This window comes from Diachasmimorpha longicaudata, chromosome 2, assembly GCF_034640455.1.
Source record: "Diachasmimorpha longicaudata isolate KC_UGA_2023 chromosome 2, iyDiaLong2, whole genome shotgun sequence".
Classification (NCBI taxonomy): Eukaryota; Metazoa; Arthropoda; class Insecta; order Hymenoptera; family Braconidae; genus Diachasmimorpha; species Diachasmimorpha longicaudata.
The window spans coordinates 10714027-10740024 of NC_087226.1; the positions used below are offsets into that span (position 1 = coordinate 10714027).

The 25998-nt window shown below is 38.5% G+C and overlaps 3 protein-coding genes across 6 annotated transcripts in view; 1 reads left to right on the forward strand and 2 right to left on the reverse strand.

Annotated features, from left to right (window-relative positions):
- Positions 1-46: 46 nt before the first annotated feature.
- On the reverse strand, positions 47-2154 carry LOC135172809 (uncharacterized). 2 transcript variants are annotated; one of them, XM_064139201.1, is made up of 7 exons: positions 1937-2154; positions 1430-1616; positions 1220-1348; positions 958-1143; positions 569-836; positions 322-511; positions 47-219 (listed from the first exon to the last, which is right to left on the reverse strand). In XM_064139201.1, exons 1-7 carry the CDS (start codon positions 2040-2042, stop codon positions 149-151), a joined length of 1137 nt encoding a protein of 378 aa, XP_063995271.1. In that variant the 5' UTR covers positions 2043-2154; the 3' UTR covers positions 47-148. The 2 variants fall into 2 exon arrangements, with proteins under 2 accessions (XP_063995271.1, XP_063995272.1); XM_064139202.1 differs by having other exon boundaries at positions 53-219; positions 322-493; positions 1937-2152.
- Positions 2155-2521: 367 nt separating this feature from the next.
- LOC135172798 (RNA-binding protein 25) lies at positions 2522-9371 on the forward strand. Its single transcript, XM_064139180.1, has 9 exons — positions 2522-2862; positions 2941-3086; positions 3286-3640; positions 3770-3964; positions 4106-4242; positions 6642-6841; positions 7014-7178; positions 7253-8768; positions 8982-9371. Exons 2-9 carry the CDS (start codon positions 2976-2978, stop codon positions 9072-9074), a joined length of 2772 nt encoding a protein of 923 aa, XP_063995250.1. The 5' UTR covers positions 2522-2862; positions 2941-2975; the 3' UTR covers positions 9075-9371.
- A 13236-nt stretch (positions 9372-22607) lies between these two features.
- Positions 22608-25998, reverse strand: part of LOC135171582 (lachesin-like) — a 44239-nt gene continuing 40848 nt past the window's right edge. For all 3 annotated transcript variants that reach the window (XM_064138220.1, XM_064138225.1, XM_064138214.1), the window contains exon 8: positions 22608-25827. In XM_064138220.1, coding sequence (XP_063994290.1) covers positions 25577-25827 — 251 coding nt within the window. In that variant the 3' untranslated portion in view covers positions 22608-25576. The remainder of the gene's footprint in view (positions 25828-25998) is intronic.

The window sequence follows — 25998 nt, forward strand, 5'->3', positions numbered from 1 at the left end:
GTTTTTTTTTCTTGAATGGAGCTACAATTATTTCTATAATTACAAATTTTATTGAATTATTATATTTTATCTCATTATAATTTATTTACAAAACTCATTGGAGTCGTTCTCAGTCTTCTGCAGTTCATATTTTCCGGGGAATTTAAATTCACATTTTTAATTCTTTTTTATTCATTTGGGCTTCTTTCAGTTTCTTGACAGCCAGTCGTGTTGTATATCCTGTAATAGAAGTACACCAAATTTTTTTATAGAGCAATAGATGGCAAGAAATTCTTACGGTAAATAACTCCATCTAATCTGAATAAGCAAAAAGAAACTCACGGAAAGTCACGGGATTCTCCTGCAACGTATGCAGCTGCTTCTCAATCCTCTTCAGGGCAGCATAATTTTCGTGAGTCTCGTCTCTGTACGTTAAGTACGAGTGGAATAGAGTTGCGATACACAGGAGTAGAGCTCCTTTCCGCAGCCACCAAGTGAACAAAACTATTTGAATCTGCAAAGAAGGATCAGACTAACGATTTGCGAAAAAACTCAACTATTTAAATTTCACTAGAATTGGCATAATTACTGCATCGTCTGGTGAAACCGTTTTCATATTATGTTTGTACTGAACGAACATTCTCTCGAGGATGACGTTCATACTGAGAATAGTGAATAGAGTTACTCGCGCCTCAGCAGTGCGTTTTGATGCACTGAACAGAGCGCAGATGATGCAGGTCACTGTGAAATATGCGATTGACTGGAACCACGAGACTTCACCTACTATCCAGTCTTGAAAAGCCCGCATGTACGAAAATATTTCATACAGAAGAGCCTGTTGATCCCTCGATGTTTCCCTATGTTCAAGAAAATAATTGAATTTTTCTCTTTGTCATTTGTCTGTTTTATGATGCAACATTAATATTAAGTGAAAATTTGATGAATTAAATATGCTCAATTTCTTTTGTGCATCTTCACCTGAAATCAGTCACCATATCATTGACAGTTTCCGCTGATGACTCAATGATGCCCTCGAGGGTCTTCCCATGGTCCAACAATTTATTCTGCAGGGCCAAACCCTCTTTTTGGCTCTCCAGCATGGACCCCTGTATTTCAGCAGCTTCGTGAAGCTGTTCCCTCATCTTCGACGATGCGTCGTACAGACTAGGCAAAATTGTGTATTCTTAGTACTAGAACTTGCATTTGTTTAGAAAATGGCTCTCCCTGTGGCAACACCTACACTTTTATGATGTTATTGGTTTCAATCTGCCATAGTTCGTGATTCAGGAAAAAGCAGATGTGCGTTGTGTGAGTATAGAACTCATTATAAACTCCGAAAGCACGATCGGACATTCCATTGATGCATTTCCTGTAGAGAACATGTGTTGTATTAATTTGCTGAGAACAAAACGATCTTAAATAATGACAGGTCACTTGAATTGCACTCTACCTCCTGATGTCCTCCGATTCACTCGAGTAGCAATCGTACGTTGCATGACCAGAGTCTTCCAGAAAACAATTGGCCAGTCTCAAAGCGAGTAGCGAATGCTCGTGATCGTTCAATTTATCACAATTATTTTTTAAAACTTTCAGCGCATTGTGCCAGCAAGCTCCATGCGTTGGTAAATGGGATTTTTCTAGAGCAGAGGGAGCCTAAATTATTCCAGGATTTTTATTATGCAATGGTGATTATTTTTTATTTATTACTTATTCTAAAAAATAGGATAAAGAGAAAATTCGGAGAATATATGTAGTAATTAATAATTCTAGATATGAATGAAAATGGAGTAACAGTAATAACTGTCGATCTGCAAAGAGGAATTCAACGAATAATTGACAAGCAAAAGCTCTTCAATTAATTATTTAAATGAACGTAAATTTCGAAAAATCGCGTCCTTGGCTCAGATAATATGAATGTTCAAAAAATTTCCTGCTTCTTGTTGATAACCTCACTTACCTATTAACGAATTGTATTGTCTCTCTCCTAAATTCCTCAGTACAACACTTCCCTCGAATTCCAAACTGACACTGCAAAGCCAGAATAGAATAAACAATCGTGTCATCGTAATTCAAAAATGTTTACAAATAGAAGAAACACAGGTTAGAGAAACGACTGGCCAATCGTCAATCGTCATTGCTGTTGCAACCGTTATTTTAATGATCATTTACGCCGGGTTGTCACGAAACTTAACTTGAAATCCCGCCATTTTTGGCAACATGGCGGATGAAGGGCCTGATGTGCCTTAACTACGTGCGTCAACTTCTTCGGAAATTAATTCCAGGTTCTGTACAATTTTTCCACTGAATAATTGAATAGATTGAACAATTTGGAACAAATGGAATAAGGAAAGAAGGATATTGTGAAAAAGTTTTAAAAATATCTGGAGAAAATATTTTTAAATTGACATGCAATTTGTATCTTCGCGGCTAAATCTAGTGACAAAAATATGATAGTCATAGGGACCCTGTGTCACTACTAGGGATCTAGACTTGAGTAGAAGTTCATGTTAGACAGGGATAGACTCACGTGCAAAAAAGGACAGAAAATCTCAGCGACAAATGGCTGCGATCGCCGCTATGAAGGCTATGAACGCAAGAGCGTAATTGCCTCGCGAGGTGTTAGAATTCGAAGGTTCGATATACCTGTAAATTCACAATCACAAGTCCATCCTGTCAATGGACAAAATCTATTCTGTTAATATTGTGTAAATATGCTATTTGAATAGTGGATGGTGAACTAATCGTCATGAGATTGATTGAGACGAGTTAGTGATTTTGTGGTTAGGTTGGTCTGTGTGGCATCCATTAACGTTGAGAATTTGGCATCGGTTATTGTCACATTTTTTGGATTAAACGAAACCGAACGGAAGTACGTGGAATATCGTAAGTACAGATCGTTATTAATTCGCTCAAGGCTGGCCTTGGCACTTCTCATACTTCATTTCTCGGTGATTTTTCTAGCTGATTATTCGATATTCAGAATAAATTGATTAGCAATGTCATACCCTGGACAACCACCTATGGGCATACCCGGAATGCCGCCGATGCCGTACATGGTTGGTGCTCCTCCACCGATCATCGGTGGAGTCATGCCAATGCCGCCACATGTGAGTACATGAATTTTATGAATATTTTATAAAAATGAAGAAAATGTTAGTGAACTCCGAGGAATGGGCTCTCTGGTGTTGGCACAAGGCTTTTTCTCGGAGACTTCGCTGAAATTTAACGAGCATGTGATCAAGCCCAATGGATGAGCCATTCCCGTAACAATCAAATAACCTCTCCTGAATCACCCATATTCTTTAGATGATACCCACACCAGTCTCTGCAATGCAGACCTCAGCACCAGCTGTGAGATATTCTCGAAATCAACCGAGGCATGACCCAACCAGGCGAAGAGAGCGTGAAACAGGTCCTCCTGTCACTGTTTTTGTCGGTAACATCATGGATCGTGCCCCTGATGTTATGATCAGACATATCCTAGGTGCTTGCGGCCACGTTCTGTCCTGGAAACGTGTGCAAGCCTTTGGGTTTTGTGAATATGCTGGGCCAGATGCCGGATTGCGAGCAATTCGACTACTCCATGACATGGAAATTGGGAATAAGAAGCTGGTGGTGAAAGTGGATGCCAAGGCTAAGGTTGTTTTGGATCAGTTCAAAGGTGAGACAAAGAGATTGGAACTTCATTGGTTCTAACATCAGTAGACGTCCTATCAATAATTGTTACTTTTTCAATATTCAGTATAAATTTTATCTGCCAATACTAATAATTTATGGTACAATGATCTAGCTGAACGACGGAAGAAGCTGAAGGGCGGACAATCCCCTCTGCAGGATGAGACACAGAATGAAGCTGGCGATGGTGAGGATTCTGATGACTACATGGACGAGGGGATGCGCGTAGTGGATAGCGATGCACTGACAAGAATCTCTCAGATTCTTTCGGAGCATTCCACCGAGTTGGAACTTGCTCAGAATGCTCCAGGTTGGTTATGTTCTTCGATAATTATTATCCGTGGAAACGATCCCATATTTAAGAAGCAAAACTTTGAACAAAAGTAAATTTGAACGACTAGTGACTCATGGACCAAAAATTTTGAATAATCTAATTTGTTATCATTCACAGATGCTAGGAAAGCCAGTGCCGAGGAGCACCAGGCAAAGCTAGCAGCAAAGTCATTAAATCTCGACGATGCGGAAATTGAGGAAAGTAAACGAGATTTAATAACACGGGAAATTGGAAAGTTCAGGGAAGTCATGAAGGTAATTAGAATTTTCAATTCCAACATTTTTAAGGATAATCAACACATGTCTGTTCTGTTCAGCATAAAATTTGTGTCTTTCTTATCGTTTCTTTCACATTAATGTCTACTTCATCGTCAATACATTTAATTGACGGTTGATCTTATGGACGAGAGAAACAAAAATCTAATTATCGTAAAAGCTAATTGACACTTGACGGATACACTGGGGTCACTCATCATCCCATTGTATTTTTTTTCAACTGGTATTCTGTGTTTATACACTTCTTTAGAGCATTCTTCAGTTTTGCGTCAAATGTGGTGGATTTCAACAGGAAGTTCAGTGTCCATTTTGGGTGTTGGTTTATTTACATTTTTACATTATGAAGCCTTTCAAAATTTTTTGTTCAGATTTTTCACTTTTCCGCGTTTTGAAGAGTATCTCAAATTCCAAACATGATTTCTTCATTTAGAGGTTCGAAACGATTATAGACAGCATATAATACTCCGCTTTCCATGAAATTTATGCATGAAAAATAGCTAAGGTTGACCTCAAATTAATCTGGGGTATAATGCAGCTGTCTGAAAACGATTTCCTCAGAACCAAAACATTGTTCGAACAACTTGGATATTGTTAAGGAGGTTCAAAGTCCGCGTCTATTGGTGTGTGATCCGATACATTGAAGGTCGATCATATAAGCGCTGATCACAAATCACAGTTCAATGTAACCACAGTCCTGTCATTAATGTTTGTGCTGCACAATTTTTTTTTTATTAAATAATTTTACAATTTTTAACAGTGAAAAATTCCAAGCCACTTGCAAAAGGCAATGACTGTGGGATGATAAACCACCCCAGTGTATTCGTGGAGGAAGCGCCCCGGAGGTGTAGCCGAATTATTGATTGACATGTAGTATAGATTAAAATAGTTTATGACAAATTACATGAATAGAGATAAATATGCCAAAAACATATGGTTGGCTAGGGTTGAGGTATGCGTGTGTGATATTGCTAGAATTGAACGAATTAGAGCCGTGATTCGTTGCTGTAATTATAATAACAGGCCGCGCACAAGTGAAAATACAAGCGCTAGGAAATGGCTGTGTGTGAGTGGGGTGCCCGACCAATTCACCCACTATTCATTGGCTCTGAAGGGAGTCAATCACAGCCACAACCCTCGGTTATTTCTCAGGGCGGCAGGCAGCCTCGCTGGTAAGTCAGAGATTATCCACCAAGAACCAAAAAAAAAAACAAATGTAAATCATTATTACAGGCGAAGTAACTGACACGAGGCAATACGTATCTTTCATAGCCATTTTCTTTATGAATGAAACTTTTTTTTTTAATTCTTCATCCCGAGAATGAATTGATCAATTGATTCATCTTAAAGCATTGAAAGATGCGTTGCTGCTGCAAACATAGATCTATTGCGCCTCATCATAATAGATTTATCCTGGATGAGAGTCAATCATGGAACCTTGATTCATGAGTAATGCATCGTTTAAGGGTGTAATGTGAATTAATTTATTTAGTGGCGATTGGAGTAAAATTATTTATCAAAAAGAGTAATTTCATTCGACAAAAATATTCACAATAAATTCTAGATAATCGCATTACATCCTTAATTTGAAAAATGAGACTGAAGGGAGAAGGATTAGCAAGAATACTCGTGTCATTCATTGATTTATAATTGGACAATTCGTAATGGGGCTGAACGGAAAAAAATAAACTCGTGAAAAAAAAAACAGAAAACAAATTTGATATTCAACAGTTTGTGGTGAAACTCGACTGCCGCGATTAAGATTCAACGATTTGCTTCAACACAATGGGATAACACTCGACACATAAGATGATATTGGTGCTCCACACAGTGATGTCTTCCTCGCTTCAAATCTTGGTATATTCAAATAATTCATTATATTTCATAAAATTTTCAAAATCACAGATAGAACAACATCTTGTTTATCATAGTAACAATAGATTTATGAGCATAAGAAAATATTAGTCGTACGATAGGAGTAAGAAAATACATTACTCATGAGGGGCGTTTGTCAATGTTGTGAGTACATTGAAAGGCCCTTCACTCATTAATGCGACATTTAATGAACGTTATTAGTTATTAAGCATAAAATTGTAATTAAGAAGGAAAAAACAATGGAATATTTGTAATTTGTACCTTCACTTAGGTACGAGAAACGAGCAGGGGCTTGGGCATATCGCCAATGGAGTGAGTATACACCGAATGAAAAAAAAAAAATGACACAAATATCCACCATAATTTTACTAAACTGTACAACATTTACATATTTGTTCATATGAAATTTTACATGGAAATTTATTTTTCTCATTTCTCAAGGGACTGATTCAATGAGTAATATTAGACGTTCACTCAATGGTATCTCGTGATATTGTATTTTTTAGAAACAAGAGGAAGAAAAGGCCCAGGTTAAACGGAAGAAAGAAGCTGTGGAGAAGGAGGAGAAGGAGAAACGGGAAAAGAAGAGGAGAGATCGACGCGATGACGATGTCGGGGTCAAGGATGAGCAGGAGGTGGATTTGGGGAGTCCTCTTTCACACAAGGGCCATCCGGATAGGAGGGACAAGCGTCGATCCAAATCGAGGTGAGATGGCCGTAGACTATTGATAATTAAAGGATTGAATTCGGTAATTAAATGAAAAAAAACGTACGGTGACGGTAAATAATTATTTGAAAGATAGCAAATATGTTTTACAATTTTTTCTCAATCTACTGTTCAATGCGATTGGGTATTAATTCATTAAATGAAATAACAGATCAAAAGAACGTGAGCGGGAGCGTGAGCGCCTGAGAGATCGAATGAGAAGGGACAGACGAGAAGATGATATCGTCAATAAGGACGATCAGGACGTGGATATGGACAGTCCCATGTCGCACAAGGGTCATCCCGATAGACGTGACAAGCGGCGTTCGAAATCACGGTAAAATATATTGATAAAAAAATATTTCATTTCAATTAATTCAACAATTCATGTTGAATTTCCACTAATTTCAGATCAAAAGAGCGTGATCGCATGAGGGACAGGAATCGCGAGCGCGACCGTGAGCGCGAGGAAGTGCGAAAGAGCGAGCGGGAGATAATGCGTGAACGTGAGGAGGAGGAAGAGGCAAAAGAGCGAAAAAAGAACGAGAGGCGAGCCCGAGAGAAGGAGGCAGCTTATCAAGAGCGTTTGCGTGCCTGGGAGACCCGTGAGCGTCGTAAACAGAAGGAATACGAGAAGGAATTCGAGAAGAAACGAGGCAAACGAGAGGCACGCGAGAAGGAGGCAAAACGATTGAAAGAATTCCTGGAGGATTACGACGATGATAGGGATGATACCAAGTACTACAAGGGCAAGGAATTAGCCAGACGCCTTGAGGAGCGTACACTAGAGGCTGAGGCGGACTCCCGGGACAGATGTGCTGAGCGCCAAGAGTTACAACGGCTACGGGACAAACTCTACGCTGATGCATCACATCCAGATCCAGCGGCAGAATTTGAAAGATTGAAGGCAGAGCGAGAGGAACAGTACAAACCGAAGCCAGTAATAACAATAATTGATGAGGAGGATGAGAAAAATGATGATAGAAAGGCTATTGACAAGGATAAAGAGGAGAGAGAGCGAATGCCGCCAATTGAAACAGAGCCCATTGATAGTGATAGTGATGATGGGGTTGAATTTGAAGATCCACCGCAGGAGCCATCAAGAACACCACCGAGACATCACTATCGTCATCGTAGGCATCATCGCCAGCCAAGCTATCATCGCGATTTTAATCAAGTTGATGGAATTATGGAGAGTGAGAAGGAGCCACATAATTCCAATCATAAGCGTAATTCAGTTACATCGTTGTCCAATGCTGGGGGTAGTGTTGGTTCGGTAACATCACCAGCTCCAGTAACACCATCACAGATGGGCGGTGTACCTAGTCAGGACGATGACTCGCGTATGTCGTTGGTTAGTGAGCCTGAGAAAATGAACAGTGGCAGTAATTTTGTACCCTTTGCCATGGGGGCTAATCGCAGTTCGGATCATGGTATTGGTAATAAGACACCTGCTAGTCCTGGGGGAAATAATCAACAGGTCAATCAGTCGGGCCAAACGAGGAAGAAGACACGAATGGATGTTAAGGATGTCTTCAATAATGATGATGAGGATGATGGTACTAATAACTCCAAAAAACGTAAATTGGTGCCTCTTGATTATGGGGATGAGAAGAAGAAGAAGGGAATTGAGGAGGTGAATGTTAACAAGGGGGGTAAGGAGGAGAGTATCAAGAGTCAGGAGGAGAAACGTAAACATATTAAATCCCTTATTGATAAAATACCGACGGATAAAAATGCACTTTTTGCTTATCAACTTGATTGGGCTGTCATTGATAATGCACTGATGGAAAAGAGGATACGGCCCTGGATTAATAAGAAAATCATTGAATACATTGGGGAGCCTGAACCAACACTTGTGGATTTTATCTGCAGTAAAGTTATGGCTGGAAGCTCACCTCAGGGAATTCTAGATGATGTACAAATGGTGGGTATTCTATTTTATAGATGATTTATGAGATGTCCAGGTGAAATTCGAAAGTGCTTAGGATTATTCATTCAGTAGTTTATTAACCATTTCATATCGTCTACCGACTCTTGTGAGATGGTAATTTCACTTGGATTCATTTCATAAGAAAACCGAGTTATATTTAGACTTTAGACAAATTATGGTATTATTCAATATTATGTTGTGTTCCAGGTTCTCGATGAAGAGGCGGAAGTATTTGTTGTGAAAATGTGGAGGTTATTGATATACGAAGTGGAAGCCAAGAAGATGGGACTAGTTAAATAAAAATCACCTACAATTTTCATTGTCAATGTGAAAAATTTAAAGATCCATTACGATTGACTCGCAGTTTATACTATCGATATAATTTCTTGTACGATGTAAACGATTAGATATTAATTTGAACAATGAAGGAAATCACCGAGAAAATACATTTTATGTGTACACAAATGAGCCTATCCGATGATGGAAAGAATGATACAAAAATACACGAGGATGAATTTTTTTTGAAGTGTGAGGTGAAGTGTGAATCTGTATAAAAGACGAACATAGTGGGGAATTTCAAAAAATAATTACTGCTTACATTCCTTGAAAGAATTCTCCATTTTTATCTCCCACTCAAAGGAGCAATTCTATTTAAGCAGAATCATAGTTTAAAAACTCTTTTAGAATATGAGCGCCAATTTTGTAGTGAGATGGTAGAACAGAGTAAGTTAATTTCCATCCTGCCTCGGTTTTCGATGAATATCTCAACATCTAGGAAGAATTTTCATGAAGATCTTTTTGTAGAACTTATAAAATTATATGAACCTTCAAAAATAATTATTATAAAATTCCCCCATTTCTGAGATATTGATAAGAAAACAAGGTGAAAAATAAGCTGACTAAATCATCATTTATTCCCCGAGGCTGACTAATGTACGATCACGCGGATACGTGCTTCTCACGGATTTGTTCTCATGTAGATACGAAAAAAAAAATCGCTCTACCCGAATGAAAAAGTGAAAGGTTTCATTATGTACATCCTCCGGGGTGAAATGAACTAGGGGTCGCCGGCGATATCACTTGGAGTGCCCTTCCAAGTGAGACTAACTACAATTCGTATAACTTCCAACGCCTCTCGAGCATCTATTAAACACTCGAAAAAGCTTTTACCTCCTTATAAAGGAATAATACTACTCAATGGTTTTAAATCTGGTCTGCGAATGCAACGAGGTAAAAAAAAAATGACCCGCGAGGTGGAAACAAAAAACTATAATAGCAAGAAAAAAATTGTCGCAGACTGAGTCAAGTCACGTTTGCTGGGGAAGATAGTGATGGAAGATTGAATGAAAGAGAATAAAATGGATAGCTCCACTAGGAGTATTTTTGCCGCATATAGATGACGTAAAGGGACACGAAGGAGGTAAGTACAGAGCTCGTCTCTAATTTATTTATCCTCTTTCACAGAATTTGTACGCGTTAGCATTATATAGGAATGCCAGTGGTGAGGGATAGAATGAGAGCAACTACAAGAGCTTGCATAAATGAACAGTTCGCTTGCTATTCGTCTGTCTTTGGTGCACTATAAGGGCAATGGCAAAATCGTATTTCCAGCTTCGATGCCTGGGAGAATGCGCCAGCGACTTGGTATTTTACTGTTCTTGCATGACAATGAGCTCACTCGAACATTCATATTTCCCTCCGTACTCTCTGTGTCTTCTCTTCCCCCGGTATTTTTCTACCCCTTCGTATTATTTTATTACATTTTTGTCTTTACTCATTCGCTTGTGTAGTGAATAAGGGATGAGCAAACGAAAATACATAACAAGCAAATAATTGTTGTATATCATTTCAGGTAGCTTCTGTTACTGAATTACAATGTCATACGTAAACGAAAAAATATTCCCCGGGTTTGCTCTGTATTCCAGAAAGTAATATTTTTCTCTGTGATCTGAACGAGTCTCAGAGTACATTTTATGGAGCGGATATATACGACACAGTGTGCACGTGTTTTTCTATATTTTTTTTTTCAGTTTCATGTCTGTGTTCTTTAGCGAAAGGGTTTTCGAGTGATGAAAAAGCTCCCAAGCGCTTCCACTTGAAACTGAAATATTTTGATTGTTCGGTGAAATTTTTTGATCCAGTGGGCGATGGGGTTGAGGGTTTTTATCCAGTTTTACCCCACCAATGTATTACTGAAAGTCGTGTCGTTGAAAATTAATTATTAAAATTATAGACGAACATTCAACTCCACTAAAGCGTTTTTCAACGCACCAGTAAAATGACAACTCCACAAATCTATGGAAATAAAATTGATGGTCTATTTGCACTTATGCAGACGGTTTTGGATCATTTCACCTCGTGACAGTCATTGCACATCCAAAATTGGGTCAGAAACGAATACTTATGTCTGACCTCACTGAGAGAGAAATTCACAATCCTTCCAAAACTGTAATTACATGTAACATTATTATCTCGTGACAAGCTACAATTGACATACTGAACGTGAGGCTCCAGGGGATGATGTCTTTTCTCCAGAGACTGATCCCTCAATAGAAGTTATTTTTTCCTCTCACCGTAAGACGCCAAAACTTTTAGTCTCTTTCGAGTCAGTCCACACTGAGAAGAGTGGAAATAAGTCTTCACCTTTGCCGGGGTGAATAGCCCGAGTATTTTAATTTCAGATTTAAATAATGAAAAGGGTAAAAATGGACATCTCTATAGGGATAGCATGAATATGATAATCGGCCCAGTTAGGTGTTACAAACAAGTGTAAATTACAGACAATGAACCCATATGAATGATTTCAAGATGTATGAGGATCGAGATACTGTGGTGACAGCGTTTAGTGAGGCTTTAATGGAATTCCAGTTGGATTGTTATGTTTCATCCCCCTGAAACATACCCAGAAACAATGGCTGAAGATGCTTATTATGCCACGAAAATACAACGAAGAGTCGTAGTTGTGGTATAACACGAAGATGAAGAAGCAATTATTCTAATGGGGGCGAGGGAGAGTGGCTGTGACGGTGGGCCTGGTGGGTAGGCTGAGGGGTGAGGAGGAGTGAAACGGGGGAGGACTAAAGCTCGTAAGAGAGAATAGGGGTGAAATTGAAACGAGGGAGACAAGTGAGGTAATCCATGAATAATACGTTCTCTCATTTTCCATTTCTCTTGCATTTACCTGTATGTTATTTGCACCTGTTAATATTATGCTAAACTTGGGTAATCCCGTAAATGCGACACTCGCATATTTCGGGGAGATACCGATGAGAGAGACTGTCAGGGTATTTGAATTAAGACCCTTGTTTCATCAATGATTTAATCCCTTTTCCGATGATTGGAGTTTTACATAATTTTTCTTTTCATTTGATTGCTGAAACGAAAATAAAGATCATGAGGTCGACATTTTTTTTTTCATACTTTATTCTACGTGATAAATTATATTGAATTTGAAAGTATCTAAAGATGTTCTTAAGAACAGGTGTCAATTTGAAGACCATCTCCTGGGGCTATAACTTTTCTTCTCTGCAATTTCTTGATTTCCAATAATGTTTTTCTCATGAAAAATTTCACGCGCACCCCAAGTATCACATCTCTTCGTAACTATAAGTAGAGCCAAGTTCCAAGAAACAAAGGATGGAAGAAAGGAGAGAAAAAAAAATGAAGTACAGAAAGTAATGACAATGACAAGAAAATGGCGATAGTATACACACAGCAGTGTTGGATTTTTGAGGGAATTGAAGAGATGGGGCTCTCTTTCTCTCCCTCACCCAGTGCATCGCATCACAGCGCACATTGCGCGGTTGGTGCCTCCAGGGCTGACGATGCACTTAGCAATATTAGTAAAGCCTGTATACTACCCTCGTGACCACCAGCAACCTTTCTACCATTTTTCCAGTGTGCGGTGCCCATGGTGTGGTGCCTATGTACACTTTTTCTCTGGACGCATGATGCTTTCAGAATTTTCCAAGTTTTTTTTATTCTCTCCCCGAGAGCTGAACTATCACTCAGCTATAAGTGACAATCAGAGTACATTCGTGGTATTGCATTTTGCGGCTATAAATTACTAATTTTATTATATGAAGCATTTATAAAGTATCGCAGTGAAATGCGAAATTGCAATTTTTTACATTTTCCATTCCTTCAAAATCACCACGAAAAGGGCGATTTCACAAAAAATATAAAGACGTATATTTTCTAGACAACTTTGTGATGAATAAATGCATAATTTGGAAATATTATTCACGTTATTTAATTTGTATTAAATTTCAGAAAAGTGTAAACTGCACAGAGTCCAAAAATACGGGCGGCTTTGAATGTGAAGATACGAATAATCGAATGAATTTCTTCCAGAGAGTTTGAAACTGGGGACGAGTGTATGGAGTCTGTTGGGGTGCTAGTTAAAGGGCCACTGTTGAATGCAACAAAGGCCTACCAATCACATTTGACACTTGATACCAATGGCTATAAAGTTTCTCAGGCCAACCGAGAGGCATCGTTACAGGCTCCAAAGCAATTAGAATAATGAGACACCCTGAATGAGACGATGCTACCATTACTATTATTTTGAACGAGAAATTATTATTTAACAATGTATGCTAAATTATATAGCCGAGCTCACGATGAACTCGAGAACTTGGAAGAGAAATCGATTCCGCACTTTCTATTCAATTGAAAGCTGGAGCTAAAATTACGAGGTATTTTAGAGGGGGAGAGAGAGAGGGGTATGGAAAAAAAGAAATCAATTTTTTCTCGTCTCGAAGGTTTAAAAATTCTTCATCCTCATTTTTCCTCATTTTCTTGCGAAAATTGCGGGCGTCTCTGAAAGAGGCTCGAGGAAAAACTGGTGAGAGGAGAGGCAGATTCAGCTGCGTTTGTCATGCAAATTTTCACTGAGCTCAAAGGATAATTCCAAGGACCTTCGTGGGAGGGAAAAAAATCATTCGGGCTTTTAATTTTTTAACTGAGCTTGGGGTTATAAAATCTAAAATTAAGGAATGGTGGAATTGATATCAATAACTCATGGAATGTGAATGGAATCAGCCTTTAAGATCACTCTTTCAGGAGAAATCGTTCAGTTGTGCTTTTAACCAAAAGATTGTTTCGCAGAAAATTGACTCCGTTCGACCACATAAAAATCACCTAATTACGAGCAATACACTCTAAACTCTGGAAATACCCCTCTCTCAATTAGCATATAGAAAGCGAGAATGTATAAAATGTGCATCTCCAGTAACCGAACTGCTGACAAAAATACTTCCACCCTTTCCATGTTCGTCCACTTTAAATTACCTGTTAGCCCCTGCAGCATGTATTTTTCATTAGATCTTCATTCGATAGCTCTATCCTCAACCAACAATTTAACGATATCTCCCCCCTCTCCACGATATCAATCGCCATCGACTCAGTTATTTCCATCCCCGTTCTAAAAAAAGACCTTCAAAATTGGAACGTTTGACGAATAGTCGATCATTTATAATGTACGAGATGTCAGTGGAGTCGAGATGCATCCTATACCGTGGTCACAACCGATTTAACGTCTCCGCCAAGAGGAAACATTGATAGCCCCAGGAACGAGAAAAAAAAAACGAGGTGGCAAAGATTGAATTGCTCCTCGGGGACGTGCCGTTGAGAGTTTCCTCGTTTAAAGAGAGGAACCTCCAAAGAATGAAAGTGAGCAGGAAGGGAAAAAATTGCTGAATACAGCGGTGCAAGCCACAGCAGAGAAATTGACTACACCTGTAATTCTCATCCAATCTAATCTAATCATAATAAACACCATCAGAAGAATCCTGGTAACAGGGATGTTAATCTAGTCTCATGCACAAGGATATGGGCAACACTGGAAATAAGAAAGTTCTGGGCTGATTATATCCCACCGTGCAACGTCCAACGTGGGTATATGCAGTCGCAGGATTGTCGTAACTGTCGCTGGAGTAGAGGTAAGTGGGGACAGGTTCATGGTAGCGGTGGTATATCGGTTTTATGGGGCTGGGGAAGGAACGGGGGGTTGGACGCAATGGTTTTACGAGCACATCTGGCAAGCTCACAGTCTCACAAGTGTAATACGAGTATGGGTGACACTCACAGGAGGATGGATGTGTGTATATCAGTGGTAGTCGGACTGTGACGATTAGCCGGGGGCTGTAATAGTCAATCTCGGGGGGGTATATATTATATTTGGCGAGGGTGATGGATGGAAAAGTAGTTGATATTAATTTAGAGTGGAACACGTTTTTTTAGGGTTTCAGGAATTAATGTGGCGACGGGGTCAACGAGAGACGGATGGCTGTGGTCCTCCGGGGATGCAACGGAAATGGGGTGATAAGGGGTAATTTTTTACTGTAATTTTCAAGCCAGCCATGAATTCATGTCTGAAGATTATGTCGAGACGTGTGTCTTCGTTCGGACATGTGCAAAAATAAGCTCATGTGCAGAAATAACTTGTCGGAAATTTAATTTATCTCTGGAGATGATTTGGTGATGAGACGTTAGTCTCGTTGAAATATGGATATGGGGTTAAGTATCATTTCATGAGATAATATTCAGTTATTAATTTTTCCTTATTTTCCGGTAACAAAATGATTCTTACGGTAACAAAATAAGAGGCAAAATCACTTTGGAAAACCTTATTTAATCTTTATGTCCACGACAAAATGTGATGGACAGTTTGCTGAAAAAAAGGCTAAATATATGGAAAAAGGGAGAAGGAAAAAAAGGGCTTCTAGAGTTAGTGGGCAGAGGAGTTTATAACCAGTAAGGATAACGGATCGGAGTGTCGCGTAGAATCGATTGACACGGCAAAGGCAGTTTGAGAAACTAGGAGGACATAAAGGAGATTGGACGAGGGTGGTTGAAGTACGCCTGAAGCGGGCGTGTAAACCCCCACGGGTACCACCCGGCCAACGACAGCCTCCTATACACATAACCCATCTCTTTTACCCTCTGTGTAACCAACTACGTCATCTCACCGCTTCATATCCCTATATCTATCGTGTCTCTCTGAGCCATAACACAGCCGAGGATCTTCAGGATTCCAGGGACACGGTTGAGCAACCTGCAAGCTCTTACCTTCATCCGTAAGCCAAGTGTACTTCACAATCCGACAATTGTACATTTTCCATTGTCACTGATGTTCACCTTTTCGGTTCTCAGTTGTTCCGAAGGAATACTGCAACTAATTTATAAACTTTGAATTCCCAAGGCTGAAAATTACTGCTCAGTTAATGTTTCTGAATCATCTTGAGCCAGTAAAATTCCTCGATTTTTTAACGTAATTTTTCTGCAGACTCACTTCGGAAAAAACATGAATTCTTCAGAAATTTACTTAAACGTTGAGATTCACAGCTATTTTCTTCGTAATTGGAGTCTCGTTTTACTACATTTTCGATGATCAGTAATATTTAATTGATTTTCCAGTCATGTCAACCCAGTTTTTTTCGGGATAATCGAATATTTACGGCGGCATGAGGGGTAGAGCTCATTGAAAGTGAGTCTTATAGAACGGAATATTTTTCCTGCTGTCGACAGACTCTCACTCATTTTAATAAAGGATTCTGGTATAAAATCTCCAGGACACATGTTTCATAGGCACTGGTTAGCATGCTCTTGTGCAGAATGCGTATACACGTCTCTGGCACGTACAAATAAATATATACTGTTTATTTTCAAGCAACTTGTTTTTTATCTGTTTGTTTCTACTGTAAAAACATGCACACCGGCTCTTGCTGGGGCGAGAGTATCTGGAGTGAAATTCGAGCCAATTTATGGATGCATCAGGGGCGAACAAAGGAAAGTAGCAAGCCTCGGTTGTGGTTATATAAAAGTACTCGCTGTGGTTGTAAAACGAGTTGCAATGCGTAATTGGCCAGGCACTGGGTATACAGTAATATCTTCTTCAATTCGTGCTGTATCTCCTTGAAGCGGTTTAAGATCCGACAAGTCAGTCATGCGAATCTTACATAAATGTAAAATATAGCTGAGTGTACATATTTGGATATTAGAGATAAGAAACTCGAGGAATGAGAATTCATAACAACCGTTTAAACCAAGATGGCTCATATGTCATTTATCCTTTAAAGATCGAAGTGTTTTTCTCATTTTTCATTCCAACGTTTCCCAGAAGGAACGATAGTTTTTTAAAAATATATAAATTTACCTATAACTTTTGTTCGATCTCAATATCGTTACAAAAGGTACATAAAATAACCCCTCCTCTTTCTCTAGCTCTCTCTGTTATTTCTATGTTGAACGTCACTCAGAATTGTGATAATAAATTACCACAATAATTCCAGTGGAGGTACAAATGAGAGAGTAACCCACGAATATCACCCGCGTTGATGTGAATTGACGGATTATACCATTTCTATATTACCCATATGACAACTGGATCCGGAATTGATCCAGCTGATATTTCCCGAACGCACTCAATATAAATTTTCCTCTAACCGGGGATTATCCTGACATGGTAAACAATGTTGATGAGCAGTGGAAAAGTTTCATCCTTTCATTTCCATATTAAAGGCATTTTTACACAATAACATTTCAAGATCGTCAAGTTTTCGGTATTCCATGGAAGAATTTTCCAACTTAGATACACATTCTTTCATCGACATTCCACAGCCTTCGCTATGATTAAACTTTGCTGGGATGAAAAGTGAGAGCAAAAAAATCGTTCAATTGTCCGTCCGGTCGGGGAAAAAAAGTTATGGAATAATTTTCCGGAGAATTACGGCTATTTTTACCGGTTGAACTGCATTCATCGTCACTGTTCTGAAAATTAATCCTCATAATCCTGTTCATGAATTTTTTATTGCTAGCAGTGTAAGCTTTAATGAAGGACTAAAATATGAGATGAAGTGAAAAGTATTTCACCAGAGGAAAAATATCCAAAGTTTAATTTTCTTCAGTAAAAATTGCGCCGGAAGTAATGTTATTTACATTCAAATTTTTCTGTTTGTTCTTCGTAGCACTCGTCGATTCAAGAGAATATTTATTAAATCCCCGAGATGGGCTATACGCAGCCAATTTCGTCAAATGCGTAACTTCCAGTAAAAGTTGAGTCACTGTCGATTACGTTTTGTGACAGTTTGAGATGAAGGGTAGTAGTCGTTCTCGGGGCTTTGCTCTGAATGGGTTGAAAGACTGGGGGGATATTCGTTCTGAAACTGTGAGGGACGGGCCGCAGTTGGTGGAGGCCAACTTGTCCCCAGCAATTTTCCTCGGTTCGTCTTGAGCTTCCTTGGCTCCTCTACTCTCGTTCACGTTCACTGCGACGGCTGAGGGACGGGGGTGATGGAAGAGAGGTGGGGTGCTGGTGCTGGTGGTGGTGGTGGTGGTGGTGAGGATGGCAGGGGTGTAGGCAGGGGCTCTTTTACCTTGAGAGGGAGAGACGCCGTGCCGACAACTATCTATGAGCGCGAGCCCGCGGAATTTCATTAGCATCGAACCATCCCCCTGTCGAGGGTATACGCGCACGTGTTTGTGAACTGGGCCTCTATGAAACTGCCTCAGCTCTTGGCAATTTCTTTTTTATTCTTTTTCTTGCTTTCATGGGATATTATGTAATTTGAGGAAACGTAATTTTGACGTATTGGAGAATTTTTCGGGGGATTTATATCGAGTACGTTGAGTTGCACAAGATTTTTAAATAATTCTTTATCCCACGGACAGCTGGTTCGTCATTTTCACGAGGTGTGCATTCAGTGAGAGGAAAATATTCTTTTTAATTATTAAAAGATAATTTTTCAATGGGTTATACTGTCCTTCCGGCGATTCGAATAAATTATTCTTTATCGCTATCATTCCGCGTTACATCATGAATATTTTCCATATTGAAGCATTGGAAATGCATAACAAAAATCATGGAACAAATAAATACTTGAAAATTGTCGATTCTTCCGCGCGATTTGAGTCAGTTAATTTCCGGCGAAATCATACTCGAGTGTGAGAATATTTCAAAACCGTGAGACTGTTCATCTCTGAATCACTCAGTTGATCTGCGTTAGAAGAAAAATTACTGGTCCCAAATAAATATGTTCCAAATTCAAAATTATTTCTCTCAGCTCACCACAAAAAGCTCGTACATATTTCATTGTTCGACGTAATTTTCTTCCACGTCAGATAGGTAAAAAATATATAAATAGATATCGCTGTGACACGCAACGTATTCCCTCCCCTGATAAATCCCAATTCTATACTTTCCATTTCTCACATTAAAAAACCGGAAGACGCAATTTTCGAAAATTAATATGATTTTAGTGTGCCCGAGTGATCTAATAATATGTTTGTCAACATCACATATTCATAATGCATCCGAGAACATTAAAGCGGAGGCATGGACACTAGTGGTCGACCACTCACCAAGAGCACTGTATAGCCACACAGTATCCCACGTTATTATATTATTCCCCTAATGTTATTTGTGCTATATACCGGTAATAATCACGAGGAGAAGCAAGCGTTTCACGATAGCGGTGAAGAGAGGAGGGGTGGCTCCATGTCACTGCATCATCAAAGTACCTGGAAAACGGTGAGGAACAAAGGGCGCGTGGCAAACACACGAGCAACACGAAAACCCCAAGAGTCATTGGGTACAAACTGCCATAATACGTTATAATTTTCCTCTTCAATTGTAAAGACCTTTGACATCCTCACACTGAATTATTGATTATCGAGATAATGCAGATGTAATCAAGAATTTAATCGACAATTGATATGTATTTTTGAAAGGCATGACTTATAGATGGATCAGTGAGCGTGAAATATTTCGAAAATTTATACTGAATAATTGAATCGTCAATGGTAAGTGGGAGAGATACTGCTGTGTTACATATTCGGAGATTATCGTCGATATCATTGAATAATCGAGCAGTGCGAGAATAGAGCATGTGTGGAACACACGGTGTATTGTAATCAATAGATCAGGTGTGAAAGCAGTGCATCAGGTCCACGAAAAATTAGCCCCCAATATTCCCCATATTATTGATAGTTTTTTCATTGACTATTAGTGATTGCACATGAGCTCCTCATATGTTGGATTGAGAACAAAAAATCCCTCAATCAAATCAATCAATTCTCCTGAGTCTGATCAACATTTTATTTTAAAAAATGCGCTGAATTAAAAAGGGAATTCTCAATTCCACAAATTATTTATCGTTTTGTCAAGGTAAAACAAATGCGCTCGTCCGTGATAGAACACAAGATAGAAGCAAACAAACGATCTGGGCAAACGTCGGGCTGTAACAATGCTGCCGTTTGTTTGACGCGCGGAGGAGTTTATTGGTTTCACGGCGATTTCTCAAAGTTGGCCGTAGAGTACACTACGTTCAACAATCCCTCCACCCCACCCCAAGTCAGTCCTACTTACCTCTTACCCCTTTAACCCCCGGGCCATCTTCAGTGCTGGCTATAACATCCAGTAGAATTCTCCGGGGAACTCTCTGATATTCATATCTGCTTGCTAGTGCATCAAAAATTCCAAGCTCGCCTGTGCCTTTTCCTTCTCTCTTTCTTTATTCCCCTTTTCATCCCCTCCTATGATTTTCCGGGTATAAAGGATTCGCAGGCCACTTACAATATCAACGGGACCCCCTTTCACTCTCCTCCCTTCTTTCCTGTTCTCATTTCAGTATTTTTTTTTCTCAAGTTGCTTTACTGTCTGCCACTTTCGTGACCCTTCTCAGGTATATTTCTTTCATATGCCCTACAATGGACACTAAGGATGATGAAGGGACCCATATATTCTGTTAGTATCCCTACATTGTATTTTTATTATTTCAGAGCATCCACCCGGGGAATGATCTGGTTGAATCAAATCAAAATTTGCCTTAAAATTTTGTTTCCACTATCAGAAATCTCATTGAATATTATTGTCTATAGAATATTGATAAGTGATTTATTCGTATCATGTAGTACAGTTCTATTAATAATCTAAAACATTTGTATTTCATATAAACGAAAGTACTTGTCCATTTAAAAAATAAAAAGTAAAGCAGATAAAAAATGTGATTCCGTTTATTTTGTAACTCAAAAAGTTTAGAACATTCGAAAATTTAATGGTGAAGTATTTCACTGTTGCTGTTGAAAATCAGCAGGGGATGTGTAAATCGTTGCATGAAATTCCTCACCATCTTCGTAATTCAATCGCATACATTGTGAAAAGCTATCTTATTAAATTCACGTGCAAACGTCGAAGAGAGTTATTTTCGTTGAATATCAAAAACAATGGAGTTCAGAGAATCTGAGCAACTTCACCTGTCGATACTAGTTTTGACTTACATTTATGAGACGGTGCTAACATTACGGAGGGGTGAATTTTTCAATCATTCATAGGTACACTGCAGAAATCAATATCACGGTATATCACTATCTGGCATTTTTATTGATGCTTCTGTAAGGTGGATTGACAGAATATCAGAGTGAGCTATTGTTTCTGGAAGTTCGAGGGGTTGGAGTTTATGAAAATATGGAGATCCTTTTGGGGTGAATCCCTAAATCTCTAGTGATGAATGAAAAATTTGCCCTGTATCGACTTTAATACGTCAAATTTGACATGTTTGTTGGCTGTGAATTCGTCTCGAAAATTACTGGCTTTTGGAGAAAATGGCAAGAGATTTTATTAACTGATATTGGTAATGGTTAATATCCTATGAAAAATTCACGAAATTTCAAGGAGTAACGTGGCAATTCATTTATCGGCCAATTAGAAAAACGTGACGAGTTCAATTTTATATTATTATTAAATATTCAGCTGAAATCGTTCGACAGATTGAAATTAATACTTTACTTGGATCTCAATGCTTACCTGTAACCACCTGGGACCTTATTTAAATTACGATTTAATACGATAAGGTCTGTGACCTACATTCATTCAACCGTCAGTAATTTGAAATGAACTTGCAGTGGCTTTACCCCTAGTCCGGGCTAGCTTACCTTTGCCGACCCATCCATTTCGGAACTTCACTGTTTTTGAATTTTCCAACAAAATAAAATGAGTAAAATTTCCACCACGTCATTCCCAGTCATCACTAACTAAATTAAATTTGGCGAAATGTTAATATGTTTTGAAAGATTTTTCTAATAAACCAAAAAGAGTGTCTCTCGATTATTGCGCCTTCAACGCTAGAAAATTGAGCTTTTAATACTCAATTACGAAGAACTTCGTCCAGCAAAAAATCCTCGGAAGTACTCAGGCGTTCTGAAGTGCAAAACACTAAAAAATTTAGATTTTCCAGTCAAGAAGAAAGCACTCGAAATTATATTTGAGTGAAATGCAATCTTTCTTCAATAAAGTTTTAATTTAGGAAAATAAGTTACGGTGATATTTTCGTGTGAAAACCAATCTCAATAATTTAAGGGGCATCTATTCATCCCTCCCCAGTTATCGAGAATAAACTCGTTTCAGAAAGTCGCCAAAGTGTCCTTGGAGTCATCACCTTGGCCACGTGATTAAATTGCTCAAGTTGTTCAACGAGAGATGCGTCACTGAATATTCGCGGTGTAAACGTCACGTTTCCGAAATTCACATCCACCGAATAACAGACGCCATTAAATTCAACAGTCCCTAGTAGAGCTGGTACCGCCGTCCTATAGTATCATTTCATTAATCAATATGCGAATTAATATGTGAGAGTAAATATCATCAAATTTTAACTGCTAAAAGTCATATTTACATAGAGCGAGAGGGTAAATGAATCGAGACGGGGTCATATTCCATGAATTAATTCTTTATTGAGATATGCACTCGTTGATTTGGCCGAAATATCTCTATCTGCCAATTGATATAATCACTGATATATTTTCACTCTGAAACAATATATTAACGGTTATTCGGCATTGGTTAGGAGTGATTACAAGTGGCGGCTGGAGAGCTGCAACATCTTTATCTCTTCGTAGCGGCTGAATTGTATGCACGGAGAGAAAAGTAGAAGAGTATCGCGGCATATTCCACCAGACGAAAAGTAATCGTGGAGGAAAATCATAGTAGTTAAAAAAAACACACCTCTGCATGCGAACATTATTATTTTATCTCCAATTAAAGAGTATTTTCTTCAGCTTCATGCTAAAGGGGAGGGTGGATGGAAATCAAATTTTATGATATCGAATTGGGTGGATACTATTATTATATAGATTATCCGAGCGGTTGAGAATAACGATAATTTTTACTTCGATTTTGTCATCGGTTCCATCGCATAATTGTGCTGAAATTTAATTACTACCTCTCATTATCTTATTCATCAATTATTATCAGGGATTCTATGATTAATGATTCCATTCGTGTCATGCGCTGCTGACTAATAATTTTCAGGAGAGTGACACTGAATGCAATTGAAAAAGATAAAAATTGGGAAATTGGGGATGAAAATTCTTTCCTACACGAGAATTATCCTCACCCCCAGTAAATTATCACAGAAGTCTATTCCGCTCCACGATTACATCCCTTCTTCGATAACTTTCCATCAACTAGTTTCTCCGTGTAGAAATAAAAATTCAATACTGACACATATCAACAATTACGTACACACACTCCACATATACACATCTATGTAAGTTTCTAGAAATAACCATTAACAGTATTCACTCCATAATCATCGTTATTGCACAAATGATGTGACGTTCGAATAGGTCAATGCAATGGTAACTAAATATGATTATTGTCATGACGTTACAGCTGAAAATGGAAAGCAGAGAATATTTAACGATTCTTTTTTCCCCAAATAATAACGAAATGAAAATTGAATTTTCATTCGACAATGGGTCATTTTGGACCTTCATGGTTCTGTCTTTTTACCTCACTAATAGTTTTCGAAACTGGGTGCCTCCATTGAAATCACTCGTTCATCAATATATTCATATATTTTCTCATGCTGTTTGCAAATAAATTAACAAAATTATAGGTTTTCACGGATTATCTTTAGTTATAGTTGTCATTTTTATACTTTGTACATTACACAACTCTACACATAAATATATTTGCATCTGCGTTATTGTTACTGTAAAAAGTCAATCGTTAATACTATTAATATTATTTTTTTGTCATTCTTCGTTTCTTCATGTAATTTATGAGTTAAAAAATTCAAGAGAAGGTCTATTGTGGTTCTATTGATTTCGTTTAAAGCAATATTTTTTGTCTTTCCATAAAAGTCAATCCACTGACAGTTCTTCGATAGAAATATCTCGGTATATATTTTTAAATTTGTGTTTAGGACCTTCTGTGGAAAAAAATCCAACAGATTAACAAAATATCTACGTTTTTTTTTCTCGTCAAGTTTTATTCCAGAATTTTTTAATGCGTATTTTCTCATTAAAATGTATTTTGTTAAGCGCATATAGGGACGACGTGAAAATATAGCGCGTCTGGCAATATGCAGTAGTCCAATAGGAGCATTGATGTGAAATTAACGAGGTGGATGTTAGAGGAATTCACGAATTCATAATGACATCATTCGCTTGTAAACACATTTTTAACACGCACTTCTTCATCTTGTCCATTTACACCTTTCGAAAGATTTATATGTATGCATTATTGATGTGACACTGACATCGTTATATCCGCTGGTAGACTCTTGGTGGGTATCAATTAATTACCATGGCTCGGGCCAATCTCAGTTAGTGGAAGAATAATAAAGTGAGTCACTCCTCATTACAACTTCTGTTGGATTGCTTGGTTCTTTTGATTAATTCATTAATTAGTTAACTAGCGGGCAATTTGAGAGGCATCTCGAATATGGTTCATCTATCACGATTTCAACATCATGATATGCCACAGCATCAATTGATCCGATGATCAATAAAACCGTATTGTTACTTTCTTCGTTCGTTTGAAAACGAGACAATTTCCGACAATAGCGAGGAGAAAATTCTATTGCTTTCCATTAGGTATTCACCGATTCTATTAAAATAAATAGAGCATTTTACTTTCCCTCATTACTTGTTCGCCACTTCACCGCTCTAATAGTCTCGCATTAACTGATAAATAAACTGAAAAAAATGATCTCAAGGTTGGATTAAATTTCATCTATTCACCGTTATCTTTGTTCCTTATAACTCAGTCATTTATAACTCAGATATGAACGAAAATCTAGCGGATATAACATCAAGTCCTCATCGACATAGTCCCTAGATTTTGGACAGCAAATATATTTACATATGAAGCGTCATTCTGTGTGCATGAGTACATCGGACGTTAATAATTCTCAGCAAAATTTTAATTTCCAACAAAGCACCCTAACATTACGTTATATTGAATCCCCTTGCTGAAGCGAATGGAACGATAAAAAAAAACTTGAGGATATTATTTACAAATATTCGCGTAAACCACCGGTTCATGAATTTCGAATGAATTACAAATGATAAATCAATACGTGGATGATTGAAAATAGAGTTCAACAGGGAATACCATCCACGTTGTATGTGGAATAATTTTTTCTATTCCACGCCTCGCGTGTTTGAATAATATTGTATTATGTACAGCCGTGACTAAGCATAAAAACAACAGTTTTCTTGTACGATGTTGTCGTAGAAGACTGACGTAAACCGCCATTTTCATTTTTACCAAGATTTTCATCTTTTACGTGCCACCGTGGCTCATCCCCAGGACCCCAACAAAATTCTACATTCAATTTTTTTTTTTTGGCACTTTTTCTCAACAATCATCAGTCGAACATCACTCCAGTGTCCCATGTAACCTACTTTATACATGAAAAAAAAATTGTCATTCATCCACCCAAACACGGAATAACACCGTGTAGTTGTTAATAGACCGCTTGTTACAACACTTCGGAGAGACTGTTCGTTGTGGCTTACGTGTAGACGATGGAGACGATTAGAAGGGAGCACAGTGGCACGTACGATCCAGGGCTGCTATCAAGGATACTGGCTACAGCCGAGGCACCATTGACGCCCACTGGTGTCTGCTGAGTTGATCCGCTTTCCCTCAGTGAACCTTGATAAACACGATTCAGCCTGTGGCCACTGGTTTCGCGTGACTCATTCATATCATCCTCATCGGACACTTCATTGCCCTTCCTCGAGTGCTCCGGAAGCCGCATATCTTGGAGTGAAAATTAAATTTGATTAGGATCAAAACACGTCGCTTCTTCTTCTGCATTTCTCCGCGAAAAACAGGGAGGAAATTACTGGAGATTTGGAAGGGAAAAAAATTTTGTAGAAATTATCGTACCATTTCGTAATCGTGATCTGTATTGGGGTTTCGAAAATTATT

Coding starts and splice junctions, on each gene's coding strand:
- LOC135172809 (XM_064139201.1), bottom strand. CDS start 2,042: ATGACACGATTGTTTATTCTATTCTGGCTTTGCAGTGTCAGTTTGGAA. Junction 1,349..1,429: donor GAATCGGAGGACATCAGGAG/GTAGAGTGCAAT, acceptor TGTTCTCTACAG/GAAATGCATCAATGGAATGT. Junction 220..321: donor GGAGAATCCCGTGACTTTCC/GTGAGTTTCTTT, acceptor CTTCTATTACAG/GATATACAACACGACTGGCT.
- LOC135172798 (XM_064139180.1), top strand. CDS start 2,976: ATGTCATACCCTGGACAACCACCTATGGGCATACCCGGAATGCCGCCG. Junction 3,965..4,105: donor ACTTGCTCAGAATGCTCCAG/GTTGGTTATGTT, acceptor TATCATTCACAG/ATGCTAGGAAAGCCAGTGCC. Junction 4,243..6,641: donor AGTTCAGGGAAGTCATGAAG/GTAATTAGAATT, acceptor TGTATTTTTTAG/AAACAAGAGGAAGAAAAGGC.